The sequence below is a fragment of the Bos indicus genome, chromosome 7 (genome assembly GCF_029378745.1).
Source record: "Bos indicus isolate NIAB-ARS_2022 breed Sahiwal x Tharparkar chromosome 7, NIAB-ARS_B.indTharparkar_mat_pri_1.0, whole genome shotgun sequence".
NCBI lineage: Eukaryota > Metazoa > Chordata > Mammalia > Artiodactyla > Bovidae > Bos > Bos indicus.
The window spans coordinates 59,267,274-59,290,673 of NC_091766.1; the positions used below are offsets into that span (position 1 = coordinate 59,267,274).

Sequence of the window (23,400 nt, forward strand, 5' to 3'; positions counted from 1 at the left end):
AGCCCAGAAATAGCCCTCCATAAATAAAGTTGACTGGTCTTGGCCAGAGAAGCAAAGGCCATCCAATAGGGCAAAGATAGGTCTCTCAACAAATGGTGCTGGAACAACTGAACATCTACGTGCAAAAACATTAATCTAGACACAGACCTTACACCCTTTCAAAAAATGAACTCAAAATGGATCACAGATCTAAGTGTAAAATGTAAAACTGTAAAACTTCTAAAAGATAATATAAGAAAAAACATAAATGACCCTGGGTATGGTGATGGCTTTTTAGATAAAATACCAAAGACTTGACCCATGAAAGAAATAACTGACAAATTGGACTTCATTAAAAGTTCAGTTCTGTGAAAGATAATATCAAGAGAATGAAAACACAAGCCATAGACTTGGAGAAAGATTTGCAAAAGATCCATCTGATAAAGGACTGTTATCCAAGATATACAAAGAACATTTAAATCTCAGTGATAATAAAACAAACAACCCTAAAGCAGCCATACTACCCAAAACAATCTACATAGTTAATGTAATCCCTATCAAATTACCCATGACTTTTTTCCCAGAACTAGCACAAATCATCCAAAAATTTATATGGAACCACAAAAGAAAGAGAATTGCTAAAGTAATTCTGAGGAAAAAGACTAAAGATGAAAGTGTTATCCTCCCAGACTTCAGACAATACTACAAAGTTCGAGTAATCAAAACAGCATGGTATTGGCACAAGCACAGACATGTAGATCAGTGGAGCAGAATAGAGAGCCCAGGAGTAAACTCAAACACTTACGGTCTTCCCTGGTAACTCAGAGGGTAAAGCGTCTGCCCGCAATACAGGAGACCTGGGTTCGATCCCTGGGTCAGGAAAATCCCCTGGAGAAGGAAATGGCAACCCACTTCAGTACTCTTGCCTGGAAAATCCCATGGAAAGAGAAGCCTGGTAGGCTACAGTCCATGGGGTCGCAAAGAGTCGGACACGACTGAGCGATTTCACTTTCTTTCACTTTATGACAAAAGAGGCAAGAATAGACAATGGAAAGAAGACAGTCTCTTCCCCAGGTGGTCCTAGGAAAGCAGGATGGCCATATACAAATCAATGAATTAGAACACTCCCTCACACCAGATGGAAAAATAAACTCAAAATGCTTTAAAGACTAAATCTAGGACATGCCACGGTAAAACTCCTAGAAGAGAACATAGGCAAAACATTCTATGATGCAAATCAGCAAAACCCACGTGCCGTGTGTATGAAATGGGAAGTCAAGAGTGAAAGTCGCTCACCTGTGTCTGACTCTTTTTGACCCCATGAAATTCTCCAGGCCAGAATACTGGAGTGGGATCTTCTCCAGGGGATCTTCCCAACCCAGGGATCAAACCCAGGTATCCCACACTGCAGGCAAATTCTTTACCAGCTGAGCCACACAGAAAGCCCAAGAATACTGGAATGGGTAGCCTATCCCTACTCAAGCGGATTTTCCCAGCCCAGGAGTCAAACTGGGGTCTCCTGCATTGCAGGTGGATTCTTTACCAACTGAGCTATCAGGGAAGGGGGAAGATATTTGTAAATGATAAGGGCTTATTTTCCAAAATATGCAAATAGCTTATATAACTCAATATTTAAAAAAGAAAATGAAAAACCTAATCAAAAGTAGGTAGAAGACTTGAATAGACATTTATCCAAAGAAGACATACAGATGGCTAACAGGCACATGAAAAGATGCTTCACATCACTAATTATTAGAGAAATGCAATTCAAAGCCACTGGTATCATATCATACTGGAAAGAATGGCCATCGTCAAAAATTCTGCAATAATAAAAGTTAGAGTGGGTATGGAGAATAAGGAAACTTCATACACTGTTGGTAGGTGTGTAAACTGGTGCAGGCTTTATGGAAAAAAGTATGGAGGTTCCTTCTAAAAATACAGCTACCATATGATCCAGGAATCCCACTCTTGGGCATAAATTTGGAAAATATGAAAAGTCTAACCTGAAAAGATACACAGACCCCAGTGTTGACAGTAGTGCTGTTTACAATAGGCAAAACATGCAAGCAACCTAAGGGTCTATCATAAAATGAATGAACATAGAAAAGTATACACACATGCGTGTATATATACATACACACACACACACACAAATATACAAACAGAATACCAAACATAAAAAAGAATGAAATACTGCCATTTGCAGCAACACGGATGGACCTGGGGTTATTACACTGAGTTCACTCAGACAGAAATAAATACTATATGACACCATTTATATGTGAAATAAAATAATAATAATTAACTTATTTACAATACAGAAACAGGCTTACAGACATAGAAATCAGACATATGGTTACCAAAGAGGAAAGGAGTGGGGAGGGATAAACTAGAAGACTGGGGTTGACAGATACACATTACTATATATAAAATAGATAAGCAACAGCATTTACTCTATAACACAGAGAGAACCATTTTAGTACCTTGTGATAACCTATAATGGAATCCTCTGAGAAAGAAAAAAAAAAATATATATATATATATATATCTGAATCATTTTGCTATACACCTAAAACTAATACAAGAGTGGAAATCAATTATACTTCAATAAAAAAGAAAACGAACAATCTGATTGAAAAATGGGCCAAAGACCTTAACACTTCATCAAAGAGGATATACAGATGGCAAGTAAGCACATGAAAAGATGCTTTACATCATATATGTCATCAAAGAAATTCAAATTAAAAAAAAAATAAAGAATGAGATACCACTGCACATCTAAGACAATGGCTAAGATCTGGAACATGGAGAACACTAAATGCTGTCCAGGATGTGCAATATTTGGAAAGGCTCCAAAATGTGTGGCACTATTTTGGAAGACAGCTTGGTAGTTTCTTACAAAACTAAACATACGCATACCATATGATCCAATAATTGTGATCTTGGTATTTACTAAGGCACTGAAAATTCATGACCAGATAAAAACCTCTATTAGTTCAGTCACTTTGTTCATAATTGTTGTCACCTACAAACTGGCACTTGCCATCTGCCTCTATAATGATCAAACTATGAGCTGCTGTAGCTGCTGCCCTTCTAACACTCTCTGAAAGGAATTCAGGGTGGAGATCAGGAATGAAGCACTCGGTGCTCTGGGAAAAACTAGCAGAAGAGGTCTTCAGATAGATATTTTCAGGAGGTGATTTTATGAGCCTGATTCTTGCATCTCCTCATACCTAGAAAAGTATTAAAATTCTTCATGGGAAGTCTTCTCCTCATGACTAGCAGTAACCTTCGTGAGAACAGCAGAAACCTTCTGTAAAAAAATGTGCTTGACTGCATGTACTCCCCTTTCACCCAAATCACATATATACTGACTTTCCCTCCTACCTCTTTGGAACAGTTTCTCAGAGCTATCTGAAATGCTGTCTCCTGGTCTATAGTTCTCATTTTTCCTCAAATAAAACTTAACTCATAACTCTCACCTTGTGCATTTTTCTTTTTTCAGTTAACACTGTCAAAACTTGAAAACAACCCAGATATCTCTCAGTACATGGTTGGATAAATGAACTTTTGTACATACAAACAAAGGAATACTATTCAACAATAAAAATAATAAGCTATTAAGCCATGACAACATAGAGGAAATATAAATGCATATTACTCAGTGAAAGAAGCCAATCTGAATAGCCTATATATTGTAGGATTCTAACTACATGGCCTTCCAGAAAAGGTAAAACTACTTATACAATAAAAAGATCAGTGGTTGCCAGAGTCTGAGTTGGAGCAAAGGGAGAGACATGAATAGACAGAACACAGGGATTTTTAGGGTGGTCAAATTATTCTGTATAATACTACAGTGGTGGATCAGTTCAGTTCAGTTGCTCAGTCATGTCCAACTCTTTGCAACCCCATGGACTACAGCATGCCAGGCCTCCCTGTCCATCACCAACTCCCGGAGTTTACTCAAACTCATGTCCATTGAGTCGGTGATGCCATCCAATCATCTCATCCTCCGTCGTCCCCTTCTCCTACTGCCATCAATCTTTCCCAGCATCAGGGTCTTTTCAAATGAGTCAGCTCTTAGCATCAGGTGGCCAAAGTATGGGAGTTTCAGCTTCAACATCAGTCCTTCCAATGAACACCCAGGACTGATCTCCTTTAGGATGGACTGGTTGGATCTCCTTGCAGTCCAAGGGACTCTCAAGAGTCTTCTCCAACACCACAGTTCAAAAGCATCAATTCTTTGGGGCTCAGCTTTCTTTATAGTCCACTTCTTACATCCATACGTGATTACTGGAAAAACCATAGCCTTGACTAGATGGTGGATATATTTCATTAAATTTTTGCACATAGACATAGAATGTACAACACCAAGAGTGACTCCTAAAGTAAACTATGAACTTTGGGTGAGTCAGTGTAAGTTTGTCCTTGATTAAAAAAAAAGAAAGAAAACATAACATCTGGTGAATGATGTTAGTAAGTGGGAAGCTTTGCATGTATGGAGCAGGGAGTATGTGGGAAATCTCTATACTTCCCCCTCAATTTTAAGGTAAACCTATAATTGCTGTAAAAAACAGTTTTAAAAATCAATGCAGTACGCATGTATGACTTATTCTGTACCATTTTTCTATGTTTGTTCTTATGTTTTTAGCACAGTTTTCTTGTTTTTTGCCTAATCAGTACAACTTTATAGTAGGCGTCAAATCTGCATATGTGGATCCCCAACTTTTTTCAAGATTTTTTTGGCTACACAAGGTCCCTTGAATGCCAACGTGAATTTTAGTATCAGATTGTCAATTTCAGCAAAAAGGGCAGTGGGAACTCTTGTTTCCAGTGAATTTTAAGGTTCTTTCTTCCTCGTGAAGAAATCTGGAGATGACACAGGGAGATTAGGAAACTGAGAATTTATTTAAACAAGAACATTCTCAGAGGGAGAGCAGGCAGGCAGGTGAGACGCTGCTGCCCTGGGTTTCTTTAGCAAGCCAGTTATGAGAGGCATACAAATGAATGGGTGGAACATTAACTTGGGAAGGAGGAGTTTTGGAGTCTTGGTCCCTGACTTTGATCCGAGCTCCATTTTCCCTCAGGGAATAGGGTTTTTGTCCTTTTATAGCTTAGATCATAAGTGTCATAGTGTTGGTGCATGATGAGTCCGTCTTGTCTGTAAGGCTATTTTATTGAAATGACAGCACAATGAGCAACAGGTTACATTCTCAAGCAGGAGATGCCTACCTTTCTTAGTCTGCTTTCAGGACATGTCCACCTAAAATGTGTGATTTTCTGTCAATGTGAAGGTTCCTTCTTTTCTTTGTCTGCCCATGAACCCCTTCTGTTTACAAGATGCAAAATTTCCTGCTATGCGGTCCCTGCCCACATTTCTCTGGTCATACCTAGTTACCTGCCTGCTGTAACACCCTGAACATTTTTGCAGTGAATATACAGATTGCTTTAGCCGTTACTGCTCTCTGAACAATGGTAAGTTTTCCAAACTATGAACATGGGCTTTGTTTACATTACTTTAGGTCTTCTGTAATTTCTTTCAGCAATTTTTTTGGATACATTGGACAGGTGTTTCATTTCCTTGTTTTTTCCTTGTGAAGCAATACTAAATAGCCATCTAACATTACCTTCACTGATTAATTTAAAAACACTTGAAGCCTGCTGAGATTCCTAGGCAGTCTCTCCTGTTCTTAATCTTTGCCAACAAATATGCATTAAATGGGTATAAAGAGCTACCCCACGACTTCACCTCTAGGCTTCAGTTTACTCTTCTCTAAAATGTCCTGTCCTGGAAGCACAGGTCTGCCACAGGCTTCACTGATGGTATCTTTGTGCAAAATTCAAAGAGGAAGTATAAGCACAATATCCATTTCACTATAGTAAAGGAACACTTTCTGTACATGTCAAATGTGGGCTCTTCAAACTGAAAAATAAAATATTCCCTGCCATATCAGTAAGCAAAGGAAGTCATAGTCATTGGTGATTACAGCCACCACTGATGGTGAGCTGGTGAGCCCTGAGGAAACTCAGGAAGGAAACAAAGAAAATCTGCCATCTAGCAGCCATTAGACCACAGCCACTCCCATGCGTGAGTCCTGAAGAACTCTGTGAAAGCGCAGGACTGCTGGCATGTATACCAAAGGAAGGATTTCAGTGAGCCCAGACTCTGCATCTTCCCATACATAGAAAAGTGTTAAATTCCTTACACTGAGATATCTAAATTTCTTTTATTAACAGTATACTTTTGTTCCTATTAACTTCCCTTGGTTGCAAAACTCTTATATATCCTAGCTCCCCCTGCACCTCCTTGGAGTTGTTTTCTCATTGCTACTTGAGATGCTGCCTCCTGGGCTTGAAGTCCTCAGTACGTCCACCGAATAAAACATAACCCTCAACTTTTACATTGTGCATAATTTTTAATTCAACACATTGAATTGGCAGGAAAATTACCTGTCTCAAAATGTCTTTTTAAAAACCCTAGATTTCTTCACTGAAAAAAAGTAGCAGAAAGAATTGAGGTGAGGATATCCACCCAATACAAAACAAGCGCAGAGGGTTTAAATGTTTTATCTTCATTTATCACAAATATATAAGATAGATACTATAATTCTCATATTTACAATAAGAAAACTGTAGATTATGCAGTTTGAATATTGAGTCCAGGTGACTCACTGATAGATGGGGTTTGTACTTGGATCCTTCTCCTGCCAATGCTCTTTCCACTAAGTCAGACTATAGGAGCTGATAAGAAAACATAACAATGAAAAATTCTCTGCATAAAAAAACAACAACAACAACAAAGCCTCCAATACCTCAAAAATATCCCCAAACATCTCTGATGTAAAATTAAATTTTACCATGTAATTTAAAGCATTGTTTCATTTAGTCTCAACTTCACTCCCCACCTTTCAGTGTCTTCTGCTCCAAAAAGTAAGTTCTGGACATCTAATGCACAGTGTGGTGATTATAGTCAACAGTACTCTGTTATGAACTTCATTGCTCTTACTACAAAGAAAAAAATAGAAGTAATTACCATGACAAAGGTATTACGTAAGACCACACTGGTAATCATGGTAAAAAAGATAAACAATCAAATCAACACACTGTACATCCTAAATTTATGCCATGTTGTATGTCAGTTATCTCAATTTAAAATACTTTTACACTATCCAGGTATGCTCTTCTAGTAACTGATTCACAATTCTGATTGCAAGATGGTGAATGCATTATTTTTACCATTTCCCAGGAAATTGTAATATGCCAACAGTTTTGAACACGTTTGAGAGCTTATGCCCTTAATTATCTAATTACCATCCCCAGACTCTTCTTTCCTGCTTGACTCTCTTTACTTTGTTCAACTCATGCTTGGAAAGCTTTAGCCTCTCTTCTCTATCTTAGGATCTGTAACCTTCCCCATATTTCTGGGTACATAAGATCAAGTTGTTCCCAAGCCTCCTACGGAGGGAAGATTAATGGAGGGTTACTTGTGAAGCATCTCTCCTGACCTACTTTACAGCTTCCAGTAAGGACACAGAATAGCTCTGTGTCTTATCTGTCCTGGGCCATCAATCTTACCCCATCAAACTCCTCACCAGAGGAACAATAAAAGAGACTGAGCTGGAAGGAGATGGCTGAGGAGGCAGGTGAGCAAGACAGCCACAGTCTCCAGAGCCGCTGACATCACTCCCCATTATCTCACTGTCAGGTAGGCCAGGTGGGGACTCTAGGAAGGCGTGGGTACCCTGGCGTGTACCATTCCAGGAGGACTGCTCCAGGTTAGTCTTTCCAGAAATAACTGTTTCTATTTCCTGAGGAAAAGAACTGAGACCCAAACGTGCATTGGTACTACAGGCAACCAGGCTGGCTGACAGAAAAGCTGAGAGAGTAATCAGTTCTTTTCACTTTGTCAACAGTGTTATTTTCCTGGGCTCTCTTAAACGTCTCTGGGGGAAGCCTTCCAACAATGACACTTTATTTTATTGAATTGTAGGTTCGAGGGAAAGGTACAATAAATAGTTATCTAGGAGGTGGGAGTCATTGCTTTAGAAACAAGAAGCTATCTAGAACCTGGTTCTGGAGTCTATCTACCTAATGTGTCATGTACCATTGTTGCAAACACTCTTTAAGGTATCTTCCACAGACTTGATAACATGTCCTTCTTCTCATCATGGATCAAAGCTATTTTAATCATTGGCTTGGCATTTCCTCTTTATTGTGGTGAGTAAATTTTTCAATCCTAGATGAAGCCATTCACACATCATAGAAAATGCAGGAAACAACTACCATCATTTAGGAAGGGAGGCGCTTGATGTCCTGGGTGTGTAATACTTAAACTGGCAAAATGAAATGGGATATGTTACAAATATCTTTTTTAAAATTACATCAGATTGGTTTTGATTTCCTACTTTAGAAAGGTGGCGACAGAGAGGGTGTTTAGAATGAGCAGTAGAATTTAGTGGTTTGTTCATTTAAGACTAAAGATATCTATCTAATTTCCCCTCTTTTGGAAGTCAGATTTCATGGTTGCTAAATGCAGAGTGTGGGGAGTAATACTGTCCTCTAGACCCAGTATCCCTCGACAATCCAACTCCTTGTTTGCTGGCTCCAAGTGTATTAAGGACAAGGTTTTGTGTAAGGAGAGAAGTAATTGATCCCTCTGCTGAAAACTTATCTTTCTTAAAGCAAAGGCAGCCCATCAATTTCAGAGTAGAGTAGCTTAAAGGTATTAAAGTGATCCATGAACCTCAAGCTGAGTACAAAGGAATTAAATAGTCATTTACTTCTTCATATTAAGTGACTTCATAGAAGCATATTACATGGCACTAAGCAAGATGTTGTTTTCTCTGACAAGAATGTCTCACATATAAATACAGGGAAAAAGGGATCTCCACAGAAGGGTTTGGTGATTATTAAGCCATACGTCATTTTTCACAGAGTGAGATGAATTTAGAATTGTTTCCAGACTTCAAGTTATTTTGTGAAATTATTTTGATATTGCCACAAAAGCCTCACTTCATTATGGGAGGGGTTTGGGGTAGGCAACTTGCATAGTATTTTGCTATTAAAAGATGTGGGTACTTCCCAACAAAGACAGTGTTTTTCTCTCTTCATCTTCTTCTTTTTAATTTTCTTTTTTTGTGTGTTGGTTGCAGAAACTGCTTTTGTACCTTCTGGAGAAATTCGCAAAAGGGCAAGTTCATAGTACTTTAATTTGGAAATTGAAATTTTTTAAATTATTTTTATATTTTAAATTTTAATAGAAAATTTCACCAGAAAAAGTAAAACATAATAACCCTTCAAAAAGTAACATAAAGTGTCATTATTACACTAAGTTCAAAAAACAGAACCTTACCAGACATATTAAACCGTTTGTCTTTTTACAAGGTAAAATTACCACATCATTCAACATTTTATTATTAGGCAGACAGGCATCTGAAAAGGATGTTTAAAGTAAGATTTTTTTTCCTCACAAATAAGAAGCTTAAGAAAAATAAGTTCACTGAAAGGAATGTAAACTAATCATTTTTACACAGAGTCAAATATTACATAGAGATGAAGAAAATCAATTATACTTCTAAACATCTAAATAAATAAAGGTAATTAAAGATGTTAAAAGAGCATGTCATCTAAGAATACACACATTATTGCTTAATTATGTACATTGACTACAGAGTCATCACTCACCAAATTACATATATACATATATGGTTAAACACACATATACAAACAGTCATATATATGAATACATACATATAGGGTGACAATCTGAAACTATAAAATGATCTAGTAATGAAACTATTGAGAAAAACAGTAGACTCACAATACATTCACTTTTATCATTTCTTGTGCTATGAGATAATGAGGAAAATCTCACTCAGGTATGAGAAGAAATAGGGGCAGAGTGGCTAAATTATTAAAATGTATCCAGCTATTTGAATGTTTTTAAAACATAACACTGGGGTTGTAAAAACATATCAGTATATTTTTATGTCTAAACTGGTTGTTGATACTTGATGTTTATACTTAATCTCAATATAGAAAACATTTATTCTATTTTGATGCATACAATGTTGTATGAAGAATAAGGAATATTTTATTCAAAAAGTTCATTATCTGAAAAATTTGATGTTGTCTCTTTGTTTATCAGCCAGAATGTAACGTGTATAAGGATCAATTACACTTTTGCACAAAAGAAAAAGATCCAATCTGTGCAACGAATGGCAAAACATACTCCAATAAATGCTATTTCTGCAGTAAAAAGCTGTAAGAACACATGACTAAATATTGGTTCTCCCAACATAATGAAGAAACAACCAGAAAATAATAGGAACATCCATGTTTCTGCTAGCCAAGGTTCAGTCTACACGGAAAGTAACTGTTTTTTCTCTGTGAAAGCCATAGAGACATGCCGGTACCTTCCCCTGAAGTCATATTCCTAAAAGTAGTTTTATTTGACCTCAAAGTATATCCCTGCTGGATATTACCCACATGCATAAATCATTACATTAACTGGATTTTATTGCTATGACTTACTACTGGCAGTCTGCTTACCAATACAATGTAATTCTTAACTCCAGAGGCTGAATGATAACCTCATAATGTAGCTCCAAACTACAGGCAGTATAACTGAGCAAGAAACTCTACTGACTTCATCAGTTCTAATGAGGTGGATGAACCTAGAACCAATTATACAGAGTGAAGTGAATCAGAAAGAGAAAGATAAATACCATATTCTAACACATATATACGGAATCTAGAAAAACGGTACTGAAGAATTTATTTACAGGGCAACAATGGAGAAACAGACATAGAGAATAGACTTATGGACATAGGGAGAGGGGATGAGAGGGTGAGATGTATGGAAAGAATAATATGGAAACTTACATTATCATATGCAAAATAGATAACCAACAGGGAATTTGCTGTATGGCTCAGGAAACTCAAGCAGGGGCTCTGTATCAACCAGGAGGGCTGGGGTGGGGAGGGAGATGGGAGGTAGTTTCTAAAGGGAGGGTATATATGTATACCTATGGCTGATTCATGTTGAGGTTTGACAGAAAACAGCGATATTCTCTAAAGCAATTATCCTTCAATAAAAAATAAATAGATTAAAAAAAAAAAAAAAAGAAACTCTACTGACTTCAGAAATTTGAATCCATCACAATTTATGTCAGAAAGGAATTCTCATTATGTCAGGAAAAACTATCCAGGGGATGCTCCATTTTGTCCCCTGAACTCCATGGCAGGACTCCAAACTTTCTTCAGAGAGCAGGGCAGTCTAGGACACTTTCACCCAATGTCACTTCCTGCCTCCTTCCCCCTGATGGAGTTTTCAGTCTGAGGGTTCAGCCAGCCTTCCTACCTCCTGCCTCATTTTCTCTTACTGGTGTTTCCTCTCACTGAATCCCCAGGTGGGCTTCTACTTCTAGAGAACCAGGAAAACAATCTCTACTCCTCCTCCTGAGGTCTGGGAGGGTTCCCAGGTTGAGTCAGGAGGGAGCATGTAGGAAGAGTCAAGTTGCCCTAGGGGATCAGGAGGACCTGTGCAGGGTAGTGGGGGTGGGAGGGGCCCACTGCTCGTGGAAGGGAGCAGAGCCCTCCTGGCTCTCTCACAGTCAAAAATCCTCATGGAGAAGCATTTAGTGCAACACTCAGACAATTTTAAATACTTAAAAAAAATTTTTTTTCTTTTTCTTTCTTTACAGAGAAAACAGAGGAAAATTTGATTTCAGTCATTGGGGTCGTTGTTGCTGACTCTGCCTCAACCGCACATTCCTATGGCTTTTATTGCAATCCTATTTTGCCGTGGATTTAACAACCAGTCATCGCAATCAGGGCTTTAAATTCCTAGATGAGCAGACTAACCCTTCAGTAGTACACAAGATGTAGTACAGATTGTTGGAGAATTTTTCAACTCTAAGAGCCTGCCAGTGAAAGATTTCTATTTTCGATTATAAAATGATGGTTGAAAAACCTATCTTATTTGTGCGTTCAATAACAGAAAACCTAATGCAATTTGTAATCATGAATATTCCAGTCAATAAAATGTTAAATACCATTATCTCTATTAAAATACCCTTTCTTTTTTGTGGTTGGATTGGATTCAGTTCAGTTCAGTCACTCAGTCGTGTCTGACTCTATGACCTCATGGACTGCAGCACGCCAGGCCTCTCTGTCCATCACCAACTGCTGGAGTCCACCCCAAACTCATGTCCACTGAGTCAGTGATGCCATCCAACCATCTCATCCTCTGTCGTCCCCTTCTCCTCCTGCCCTCAACCTTTTCCAGCCTCAGGGTCTTTTCAAATGAGTCAACTCTTCTCATCAGGTGGCCAAAGTATTGGAATTTCAGCTTCAACATCAGTCCTTCCAATGAACACCCAGGACTGATCTTTAGGATGGACTGGTTGGATCTCCTTGCAGTCCAAGGGACTCTCAAAAGTCTTCTCCAACACCACAGTTCAAAAGCATCAATTCTTTGGTGCTCAGCTTTCTTCAGAGTCCAACTCTCACACCAATACATGACCACTGGAAAAACCATAGCCTTGACTAGATGGACCTTTGTGGACAAAGTAGTCTCTGCTTTTTAATATGCTATATAGGTTGGTCATAACTTTCCTTCCAAGGAGTAAGTGTCTTTTAATTTCATGGCTGCAATCACCATCTGCAGTGATTTTGCAGCCCCCCAAAATAAAGTTTGACACTGTTTCCCCATCTATTTGCCATGAAGTGATGGGACTAGATGCCATGATCTTAGTTTTCTGAATGTTGAGCTTTAAGCCAACTTTCTCACTCTCCTCTTTCACTTTCATCAAGAGGCTCTTTAGTTCTTCTTCACTTTCTGCCATAAGGGTGGTGTCATCTGCATATCTGAGGTTATTGATATTTCTCTTGGCAATCTTGATTCCAGCTTGTGCTTCATCCAGACACACAAATACTTCTGGTAACTATAATTATAGAAATAGTCTCAAAGGTCAATAAATAATCCATTACTTGAAAGTTTATTAAAAAGTACAGACAACTGCACTTCTCTCTATGGTAAAGCTTCAAAAGCTCTAGAATAAGAATCTGAGAACTTGAACTCTCACAAATACTCCGTGTCAATCTTCTGATCAAAAATGTTAGCCAAGACAGACTTAAATTCTAATACATAGGACATACCTGTAACTTAATGAATTGCAGAGACTATTCAAAATATTGCATGATTTCTGAAGTTTGGGAGAAAAAAAATTATGTTATTTTCTCTCTCATAAAGCATCAAGAGACAGTTCAGTGATCCTGGCAGTCCAGGCAACTCTGCTTTTACCGATATAGGATATTCATTTGTAGTCCAAGTTTGATGCTCCTCTATTTCTCTTTACCTCTGAGGCAACAAGAAACTGAGTGAAATTTGATTGGTCAAAAACTCACTTAAAGTTTGGTTTTAATGGCAGAAATGCAGACTGCTGGAAAGCAAGTTTCAAGCTGCTACATATGTGATATCAGATCTGCTCTTCCTTTCAGTAAATATTTTCACCTCTAAGAGATAATCTATATGGGAGTTACTTTCATTTACTTTCCTTAGTATTAATTCTTAATGAAAATATCCATTAAAATGTACAAATATGGAGCCATAATATAAAAATGAATTCAACTACTTTCATGGTTTTTTTTTTCATTATAGAATACATATATAAAAACATTATTCAATGAATGCTGGTAAATTCATGTATGTATTCTTTTACTTGGACATGGGGTATCTCCGTAAGCTGGTCCAGCGAAGTGCAGCTACTGCTCCTGACCTTGGACGTGGGGTATCTCCTCTCAGCCAGTTGCTGCTCCAGCGCTGTGCGGCCACCACTCCAAGGTCAGAAAAACCCCCATAAGATGGTAGGCACTGGAGCGGCTGTGAGGAGATACCCCACATCCAAGGGCAAAGGAGAAGCCCCAGCAAAACAGTAGGAGCAGCGAATTCATGTTTAGAATCAAACCCTGTTCCTGCCAGAGATGCTCAGAGGGCTCAAACAAACCTTGTGTGCAGCAGGACCCAGGGACCACACAGAAACTGAGAAAGAACTGTGTTTGAGTGTTTCCCGTGGAGGTACAGATCAGCAGTGGTCTGCCGCAGGGATAGGGGCTCTGGGTGTGGGTATGACAGAAGTCCTCTTGGAGGATGTCACCATTAACCCCACAATAGAGCTGCCAGAACTTACCTAGGACTGAGAAATAGACTCTTGGAGGGCACAACAGAACCTGTGCACCAGGACCCAGGAAAAGGAACAATGACCCCACAGGAGACTTTCCTGTGGGTGTCCGGGAGTCTCCTGTGAAGGAGTGGGTCAGTGCTGGCCTGCTGCAGGGTCGGGGGCATGGACTGTAGCAGTACATGCCTGGGATCTTTTGAGGGAGGTTACTATTATCTTCATTACCTCCACCACAGTGTGGCCCCTGGAAAATAGCAGGGAGGGAACACAGCTCCACCCATCAAGAAAATCGGATTCAAGATTTACTGAGCACGGCCCCGCCCATCAGAACAAGACCCAGTATTCCCCTCAGTCAGTCTATCTCATCAGGAAGCTTTCATAAGCCTCTCATCCTTCTCCATCAGAGGGAAGACAGACTGAAAACCACAATCACAGAAAACTAACCAATCTGACCACATGGACCACAGCCTTGTCTAACTCAATGAAACTATGGCCCATGCCATGTAGGGCCACCCAAGACGGACGGGTCACGGTGGAGAGTTCTGACAAAATGTGGTCCACTGGAGAAGGGAATGGCAAACCACTTCAGTATTCCTGCCTTGAGAAGCCCTGAACACTATGAAAAGGCAAGAAGAGGACACTGAAAGATGAACTCTCCAGGTCAGTAGGTGCCCAATATGCTACTGGAGATCAATGGAGAAATAACTCCAGAGAAAGAAGAGATGGAGCCAAAGCAAAAACAACACCCAGTTGTGGATGTTACTGGTGATGGAAGCAAGGTCCAATGCTGTAATGAGCAATATTGCATAGGAACCTGGAACGTTAGGTCCATGAATCAAGGCAAATTGGAAGTGATCAAACAGGAGATGGTAAGACTGAATGTCGACATTTTAGGAATCAGTGAACTAAAATGGACTGGAATGGGTGAATTTAACTCAGATGACCATTATATCTACTACTGTGGGCAAGATTCCCTGAGAAGAAATGAAGTAGCCATCATAGTCAACAAAAGAGTCTGAAATGCAGTACTTGGATCCAATCTAAAAAATGACAGAATGATCTCTGTTCATTTCCAAGGCAAACCATTCAGTATCACAGTAACCCAAGTCTACATCCCAACCAGTAACACTGAAGAAGCTGAAGTTGAATGGTTCTATGAAGATCTACAAGAACTTTTAGAAATAACAACCAAAAAAGATGCCTATTATAGGACTGGATTGCAAATGTAGGAAGTTAAGAAACACCTGGAGTAATAGGCAAATTTGGCCTTGGAGTACAGAATGAAGCAGGGCAAAGGCTAATAGAGTTCTGCCAAGACAATGCACTGGTCATAGCAAACACCCTCTTCCAACAACACAAGAGAAGACTCTACGCATGGACATCACCAAATGGTCAATATTGAAATCAGATTGATTATGGACCAATCAGATGGACAAGCTCTATATAATCAGCAAAAATAAGACTGGGAGCTGACTGTGGCTCAGATCATAAACTCCTTATTGCCAAATTCAGACTTAAATTGAAGAAAGTAGGGAAAACCATTATACCATGCAGGTATGACCTAAATCAAATCCCTAACAAATATACAGTGGAAGTGAGAAATAGATTTAAGGGATTAGATCTGATAGATAGAGTGCCTGATGAACTATGGACAGAGGTTCATGACATTGTGCAGGAGACAGGGAGCAAGATCATTCCCCAAGAAAAAGAAATGCAAAACAGCAAAATGGCTGTCTGAGGAGGCCTTACAAATAGCTTTGAAAAGAAGAGAAGCAAAAAGCAAAGGAGAAAAGGAAAGATATACACATTTGAATGCAGAGTTCCAAAGAATAGCAAGGAGAGATAAGAAAGCCTTCCTCAGTGATCAATGCAGAGAAATAGAGGAAAACAATAGAGTTGGAAAGACCAGAGATCTCTTGAAGAAAATTAGAGATACCAAGGGAACATTTCATGCAAAGATGGGCTCAATAAAGGACAGAAATGGTATGGACCTAACAGAAGCAGAAGATATTAAGAAGAGGTGGCAAGAATACACAGAATAACTGTACAAGAAAGATATTCAAGACCAAGATAATCACAAAGGTGTGATCACTCACCGAGAGCCATACATCCTGGAATGTGAAGTCAAGTGGGCCTTAGGAAGTATCACTACCATCTAAGCTAGTGCAGGTGATGGAATTCCAGTTGAGCTATTTCAAATCCTGAAAGATGCTGTGAAACTGCTGTACTCAATATGCCAGAAAACTTGGAAAATTCAGCCATGGCCACAGGACTGGAAAAGGTCAGTGTTCATTCCAATCCCTAAGAAAGGCAATGCCAAAGAACGCTCAAACTATCGCACAATTGCACTCAGCTCACACGTTAGCAAAGTAATGCTCAAAATTCTCCAAGCCAGGCTTCAGCAATATGTGAACCATGAACTTCCAGATGTTCAAGTTGGTTTTAGAAAAGGCAGAGGAACCAGAGATCAAATTGCCAACATCTGTTGGATCATCAAAAAAGCAAGAGAGTTCCAGAAAAACATCTAATTCTGCTTTATTGACTATGCCAAAGCCTTTGACTGCGTGGATCACAACAAACTGTGGAAAATTCTGAAAGAGATGGGAATACCAGACCACCTGTCCAGCCTCTTGAGAAATCTGTATGCAGGTCAGGAAGCAACAGTTATAACAGGACATGGAACAACGGACTGGTTCCAAATAGGAAAAGGAGTACGTCAAGGCTGTATATTGTCACCCTGCTTATTTAACATCATGAGGAACGCTGGGCTGGAGGAAGCATAAGCTGGAATCAAGATTTCTGGGAGAAATATCAATAATCTAAGATATGCAGATGACACCACCCTTATGGCAGAAAGTGAAGAGGAACTAAAAAGCCTCTTGATGAAAGTGAAAGAGGAGAGTGAAAAATTGGCTTAAAACTCAACATTCAGAAAGCTAAGATCATGGCATCTGGTCCCATCACTTCATGGCAAATAGATGAGGAAACAGTGGAAACAGTGGCTGACTTTATTTTCTTGGGCTCCAAAATCACTGCAGATGGTGACTGCAGTCATGAAATTAAAAGACTCTTACTCTTTGGAAGAAAAGTTATGACCAACCTAGATAGCATATTAAAAAGCAGAGACATTACTTTGTCCGCAAAGGTCTGTCTAGTCAAGGCTATGGTTTTTCCAGTGGTCATGTATGGATGTGAGAGTTAGACTGTGAAGAAAGCAGAGCGCCGAAGAATTGATGCTTTTGAACTGTGGTGTTGGAGAAACTCTTGAGAGTCCCTTCGACTGCAAGGAGATTCAACCAGTCCATCCTAAAGGAGATCAGTCCTGGGTGTTCGTTGGAAGGACTGATGTTGAAGCTGAAATTCCAATACTTCGGCCACCTGATGCAGAGAGCTGACTCATTTGAAAAGATCCTGATGCTGGGAAAGGTTGAGGGCAGGAGGAGAGGGGGACGATGGAGGATGAGATGGTTGGATGGCATCACCGACTCAATGGACATGGGTTTGGGTGGACTCCGGCAGTTGGTGATGGACAGGGAGGCCTGACATGCAGTGTTTATGGAGTTGCAGAGTCGGGTACGGCTGAGCAACTGAACTGAACTGAACTGAATATAGTTCCCTGTGCTATATATAGGACCTTGTTGTTTATCTATAGTAGTGTGCATGCATTACAATAACCCATAATGGAAAAAAATCTGAAAAAGTATATATTAATATATACACACACATATATGTGTATGTATAACAATCACTTGGCTGTATACCTGAGACTAACACAACATTGTAAATGAACAATATTTTAATAAACATTTTTTAAAAGCATAACTCTCTAACCTCCAAACACATGTTTCATGAAGAACTGCCCATTTCCAATCCAACTCTTTTGTCTACTGGTCTTAACTGTTATAAAATCCCTTTGGGCTCTGAGATATGAAGCTCATTAGAAGAATCCAATCACTGTTGAACATTTAGTATATATGCCTTTGAATAATTCAGTTTTTAAATGTATGTGGTCTCAAAAAAAAAAACAAAAACAAAAAAACAAACCTGTAGTATATAGTTACCTGGAGGAGGGTCCAGTATTAGGCAGAGCTAGTGTTTTACATATGTAAATTAAATCCATGTAGCTCATCTCTAGTATTGCCTAGAGTGGTGAGTTTCTTTGCCTCCTATTTACAGTAATAATGATGGGAAAGATGGAATCTGCTCTATGTTCCTCTTCTCTCTCTCTTAAAATATCTATCTTCTCAACTCAAGTGTTTTCTTTCTCACCACCATCCCTGCCACAATTTGAAGAAAACGTACTTTTTTGTTGTTGTTGTGAAGTTAATATTAAAAAATCCTCAAGTCTAACATTTCCTTTTCTGGTGCACTTCAAAATTTTACAGCCTGCTGTGAGTCACAGATTGTCTCTCCTCCTCTTAATCTCTGTTGATGAATAAATTTAAGTGCCTGGTATATAAAGAGTTTCTCTATAACTTCCCCTTTAAGTTTCAGTTTACTTTTCCCTAAAATATCCTGCAGTATATGATTTGGTCCATCATAGGCATCTCTGACGGAGAAGGCAATGGCACCCCGCTCCAGTACTCTTGCGGGAAATCCCATGGACAGAGGAGCCTGGTAGGCTACAGTCCATGGGATCTCGAAGAGTCGAACACGACTGAGCGACTTCACTTTCACTTTTCACTTTCATGCATTGGAGAAGGCAATGGCAACCCACACCAGTGTTCTTGCCTGGAGAATCCCAGGGACGGGGGAGCCTGGTGGGCTGCCGTCTATGGGGTTGCACGGAGTCAGACAGGACTGATGCAACTTAGCAGCAGCAGGCATCTCTGATGGTGTCTAAATAATTAAATCCAAGAGCTACTCTAAGCATAATAGACTTTACTATATGCGGGTCCTTCAATTAAATTGGCCTAATAAATTAATAATCTTAAATGTTTCTTTCTAAACCCTGGGTCTCTTCACTCTGAAAAGGCACAGTAACAGAATGACAAATATCTCCCAACTACACAACTTGAATGGAAATAGTTTAAGTATTTTACATGTAACATTTAAGACGAACAAAGGCATGTGGATGTATTACTCTCACATTTAAAATAAGAAAAGTTGCACTGCTGCTGCTGCTGCTGCTAAGTCGCTTCAGTCATGTCCGACTCTGTGCGACCCCAGAGACGGCTCCCCCGTCCCTGGGATTCTCCAGGCAAGAACACTGGTGTGGGTTGCCATTTCCTTCTTCAATGCATGAAAGTGAAAAAATAAAGTGAAGTCGCTCAGTCGTGTCCGACTCCTAGCGACCCCATGCACTGCAGCCCACCAGACCCCTCCGTTCATGGGATTTTCCAGGCAAGAGTACTGGAGTGGGTTGCCATTGCCTTCTCCAAAATAAGAAAAGTTGCACTAGAAAGTCTGAATACTGAGTTAAAGTTAATAAAGTATAGACTGAATTTGTACCCTGATCTTTGAACTGCCAAAGCCCTTTCCAATGACTCAGACTATGAGGCAGATTAGTTCATAAGGAAAAGATAACTCTGATCAAATCTCTCATTTACTTGAAATGCCTTCAGTGTCTTTCATTACCTATGCTGTGAAGATGAAATTATTGAACAAAAATTCAGGGCATCACCTCATGTGTTCTCAGCTTAACTTCCCAGCCTTCTCTCTCTTCTATCCCAGAAATTCACATCCTGTGCCCTGACCCAGGCTTGCCCAAAGCTGGCTGGTCCTGAGAGGTATCTGAGAACTTTAAAAATAAACCATTGTCCAGGCCTCGCCTACACACGCTTGTTCCACATTCTTGGTCATGGACTCCTAAAAAGGTTTCTAGCTAACGTCAAGTACTAGTGGTAAAATTGTGTAATAGTTTTACATGATGTAACCATTAGGGGAAACTGGTCAAACTGGCTTTCTCTTATTATTTCTTACAATTGTAAATCTACAATTATCTCAAAGTAAAAAAAATAAATAAATAAAATAAAAAATATTTTCCAATTGAGTATAATTCAATTCTGGTATTGAAAGATATGAAGGGTCAAAGGTATATATGTAATTATAGTTCACAAAACTCTTCTTGCTTGAATCCTTTTGTTCCTTTCCAGCTCAACTGCTTAGAAACCTTTCACATATCCTCTCTATCTTAAAATCTATAATATACATATTTATATTTTTACTGCCTCTCTTCCCCATATCTGGATTCATCAGATCAAGTTGTCCCCACGCCTCCTGCTGAGGGAAGATCTGTTGATGGGTGTTTGTAAAGCATCTCTTAAGAACTACTTGACAGCCCCTGTGAAGGCAAAGAATATCTCTGTGTTTTATCTCTCCTGGGGCTTCTGTCTTTCCCCACTGAGCTCCTTTCTCTATCAAGAAGAACAACTTAGCTGGGGAGACTAAGGAGAGACTTGAGGAGAAAAGGTGAAGTAGATGGTTTCAAACGCTGCTGGCCTCACTGTCCGTGATCCGTCTGTGCCGGTAGTTCAGGCGCGGAATCGCGGGCGTTAGCCCTGGTGAGCAGCGCTGCTGGGAGGGCGGCTGCGAGTGCGCATGTCTCTCTACGTGTAGCCAGGTTCCTCATGAGCGGACGTCCAGAGCTGGGAAGGAAGATAAGCGGCCCCTTTTCCATGCAAACAAGACTTTGTCCCATGCTTTTCTCAGGTATCTATGCAGCCTACAGTTTATGTCTTGAATCTGAGGGTTGGAAGAAGAAAAAAAGGAAATGGTTCACCTAAATTAGTAATCTAGGGGACTGGAATGGTTCCTTTACCGAAGATTATATGTGTGGACTATAGATTCTGTTTATCTATTTACAGGAAAAATCAGGATTTTTCTCTGTTTATGAGTTATCAACCATTATAAAGTTTTCAGCTACTGACTTGATAAAATGTCTTTCTTCTCGTCATGGATCAAAGCTATTTTCATCATTTTCTTTGCATTTCTTCTTTGCTCTGGTGAGTAAATTTTCCAGCCCTGAGTTAAACAGACCCTAGAAAATTCAGTAAACAACTGCTGTAAACCAATTTTATTGGGTTTGTAAAACTTAAACTGGTAAAGTGAAACTGAACATGTGACAAATGTCTTATTTTAAACTGCAGCAATGGCTGCTTTTCTTCATTTCCCATATTAGACAAGTGAATACAGAGTAGTGGGTTTGAATGAACAGTAGGTTTTATATTTTTGTTCATCTGTAACTCAAGAACTTTAAATTCTTCCTTTCAGGGGTCAATTCCATTGTTGTTATATGCAAAGTGTGAGGAGAAATGATTTCTTCTAGATCTGGTATTTCTTGACAATCGGATTTGCTGTTTGCCAGCTGATTCCTCTTTTTCAAGGCCTTGTGTAAGAAGGGAACTCATTGTTGACCTTGTCACTGTGTTACCTTCCTTAAAGCTTATGGTGGCTAAATAAATTTCAGAATTTATACAGTAAGGTTACCTTAGAACAAATAACTGATGAATGAAGTACTGATTAATTTCTTCATAATTAAGTGACTTCGAAAGCATTGTTTTATTTGATGAGGATCTCAACTACAAAGATGAAAAGACAATGGTATCTCTAAAGCAAGGTGAAGGGAAGAGTTAAAAAATAATACAGGAAATTCCCTGGCAGTTCCAGTGGTTAGGACTCCCATGATACCACTGCACGGGGGGATGAGTTCAGTCACTGGTTGGAGAACTAAGATTCTGTATTCCTCAAGGCATGGCAAAAAAAAGAAAAAGGACATTACTTTTCACACTGTGCGATTACTCTGGGAATTAAAAAGTGGTTTTTGATTTTGTTCTGTTTTCTGAACTTGGTGTTTTGCTGTCAGATTTGCATTGTTAGTATAGGCAATTTTTGTTTCTGCTACTAAGATGTGTCACTTACTACCAGAGACTATGCCTGTTTTCATCCTGTATCATTTTTATCTCTTTTTTCCCAGAAGCTTTCCTCCGATATAAAGTAAAAATGGATAAGGTAAGATAACACTGAAGTCTTTAGGAAGTTAAAAATGATAAATTAATAACATTTTTAATGTTGTAAATTTTAACAACAAAATTGTGTGGTCTTTTTGTAAAGTATAATAAACATAAAAAATATTGACAATATTTTACATTTTAAGTGGGTAGTGGTTCTATTGAGGTTTGTTCTTAAACTTATATACAGAATATATTTATCCCATTTATATGTGTGGCATTTCATATTAGATTTGAACATGTCTTACTCTGTGTTATTTGATAAGTTTCATGTTTTTGTTTAATATTTTGCAGACTAACTGTATGTCATTCATGCTTTCACCACATACTTGTACTGGAGAACATGAGCCAGTCTGTGCAACCAATGGTCATACTTACCGTAATATATGTATTCTCTGCAGTGAAAAGATGTAAGAATATGACAGTAAATATTTCCTCTTCAAAAGTAATCAGGAAGTCATTTCAACAGAATAGGAAAATTCATAGTGCCAATAACCTAAACACAGCATATGTACAAAATAACTGTCGTAACCATACATAAAAGATGTCCTTTACACACCTGTACTTTTCCTTAAAGTTCTAATTTCTAAAAAGGAGTACTGCTTTAGAGCTCTCTACATAACCATGCAGAATTTTCTGAAAATCAATTATTATCTACTGCTGCTGCTGCTAAGTCGCTTCAGTCATGTCCGACTCTGTGTGACCCCATAGACGGCAGCCTACCAGGCTGCCCCATCCCTGGGATTCTCCAGGCAAGAACACTGGAGTGGGTTGCCACTTCCTTCTCCAATGCATGAAAGTGAAAAGTGAAAGTGAAGCCGCTCAATCGTGTCTGACTCTTCGTGACCCCATGGACTGCAGCCTACCAGGCTCCTCCGTCTACTAACAGCAGACTAACGTATGGTAATTCAGAAGCCCTGAGGCTGCACAGTAAATATTGGTATTGCCATGACCAGATCTTCAGCGTCAGCAACTATTAACTGGCACAGGACACTATGGCTGTAGTCTGAAATTAATCACCATGCACCATTCCTTCTAGAAAGGGATTCTTCTGATGGTCCCCTAAACCCCCAAGACAACCTTTCAAACCTTTCTCAGACTGCAGGGTAGTCTATGACACTTCTACCAAACTTTGTCGTCTCCTTCTCAAGGACCACAAACACATTCCCTAATCCCCCACTTTCTTGGGTACAGCAGATTCAAAGTATGAGCCAGAATCAGCATGCAGGAGTTTCTACAACAGCAGAAACTCAGGGCCAGGAACCAGATGCAGCCCAGTTCCTTACAGA

General features: G+C 39.3%; 2 protein-coding genes across 13 annotated transcripts in view; both read left to right on the forward strand.

Moving 5' to 3' along the window:
- The first annotated feature begins 2,539 nt into the window (after positions 1-2,539).
- Positions 2,540-12,066, forward strand: LOC109561282 (seminal plasma acrosin inhibitor A1-like). 9 transcript variants are annotated; one of them, XR_011567733.1, is made up of 5 exons: positions 5,440-5,454; positions 7,496-8,196; positions 9,132-9,173; positions 10,131-10,242; positions 11,685-12,066. XR_011567733.1 is itself a non-coding variant. In XM_070793801.1 (5 exons), coding segments are annotated over exons 1-5 (258 nt in total). In that variant the 5' UTR covers positions 6,599-7,606; the 3' UTR covers positions 11,687-12,066. The 9 variants fall into 9 exon arrangements, 3 of the variants coding, with proteins under 3 accessions (XP_070649901.1, XP_070649902.1, XP_070649900.1); XM_070793801.1 differs by lacking the exon at positions 5,440-5,454 and having other exon boundaries at positions 6,599-7,622; positions 8,107-8,196; positions 9,132-9,169; XR_011567737.1 differs by lacking the exon at positions 5,440-5,454 and having other exon boundaries at positions 6,964-7,754; positions 8,120-8,196.
- Positions 12,067-19,851: 7,785 nt separating this feature from the next.
- Positions 19,852-23,400, forward strand: part of LOC109561281 (serine peptidase inhibitor Kazal type 14 (putative)) — a 45,333-nt gene continuing 41,784 nt past the window's right edge. Inside the window, exons 1-5 of one of the 4 annotated variants that reach the window (XR_011567740.1) lie at positions 19,852-20,813; positions 20,969-21,106; positions 21,375-21,494; positions 22,081-22,112; positions 22,406-22,521. Coding sequence is in view for 3 of the 4 variants with exons in the window: in XM_019963660.2 (XP_019819219.1) it covers positions 21,040-21,106; positions 22,078-22,112; positions 22,406-22,521 (218 nt within the window). In the remaining variant the exon portion in view is untranslated. Of the gene's footprint in view, positions 20,814-20,843; positions 21,107-21,374; positions 21,495-22,077; positions 22,113-22,405; positions 22,522-23,400 lie in introns of those variants that run through there. The other 3 variants (XM_070793818.1, XM_019963660.2, XM_070793814.1) reach the window with 3 other exon arrangements.

Bases quoted from the DNA above. Each gene is read 5' to 3' on its own strand.
- LOC109561282 (XM_070793799.1), top strand. The intron at 8,197-9,131 runs GTGAGTAAATTT...TGTTGGTTGCAG, and splicing joins GGCATTTCCTCTTTATTGTG to AAACTGCTTTTGTACCTTCT. The intron at 9,174-10,130 runs GTTCATAGTACT...TTTATCAGCCAG, and splicing joins AGAAATTCGCAAAAGGGCAA to AATGTAACGTGTATAAGGAT.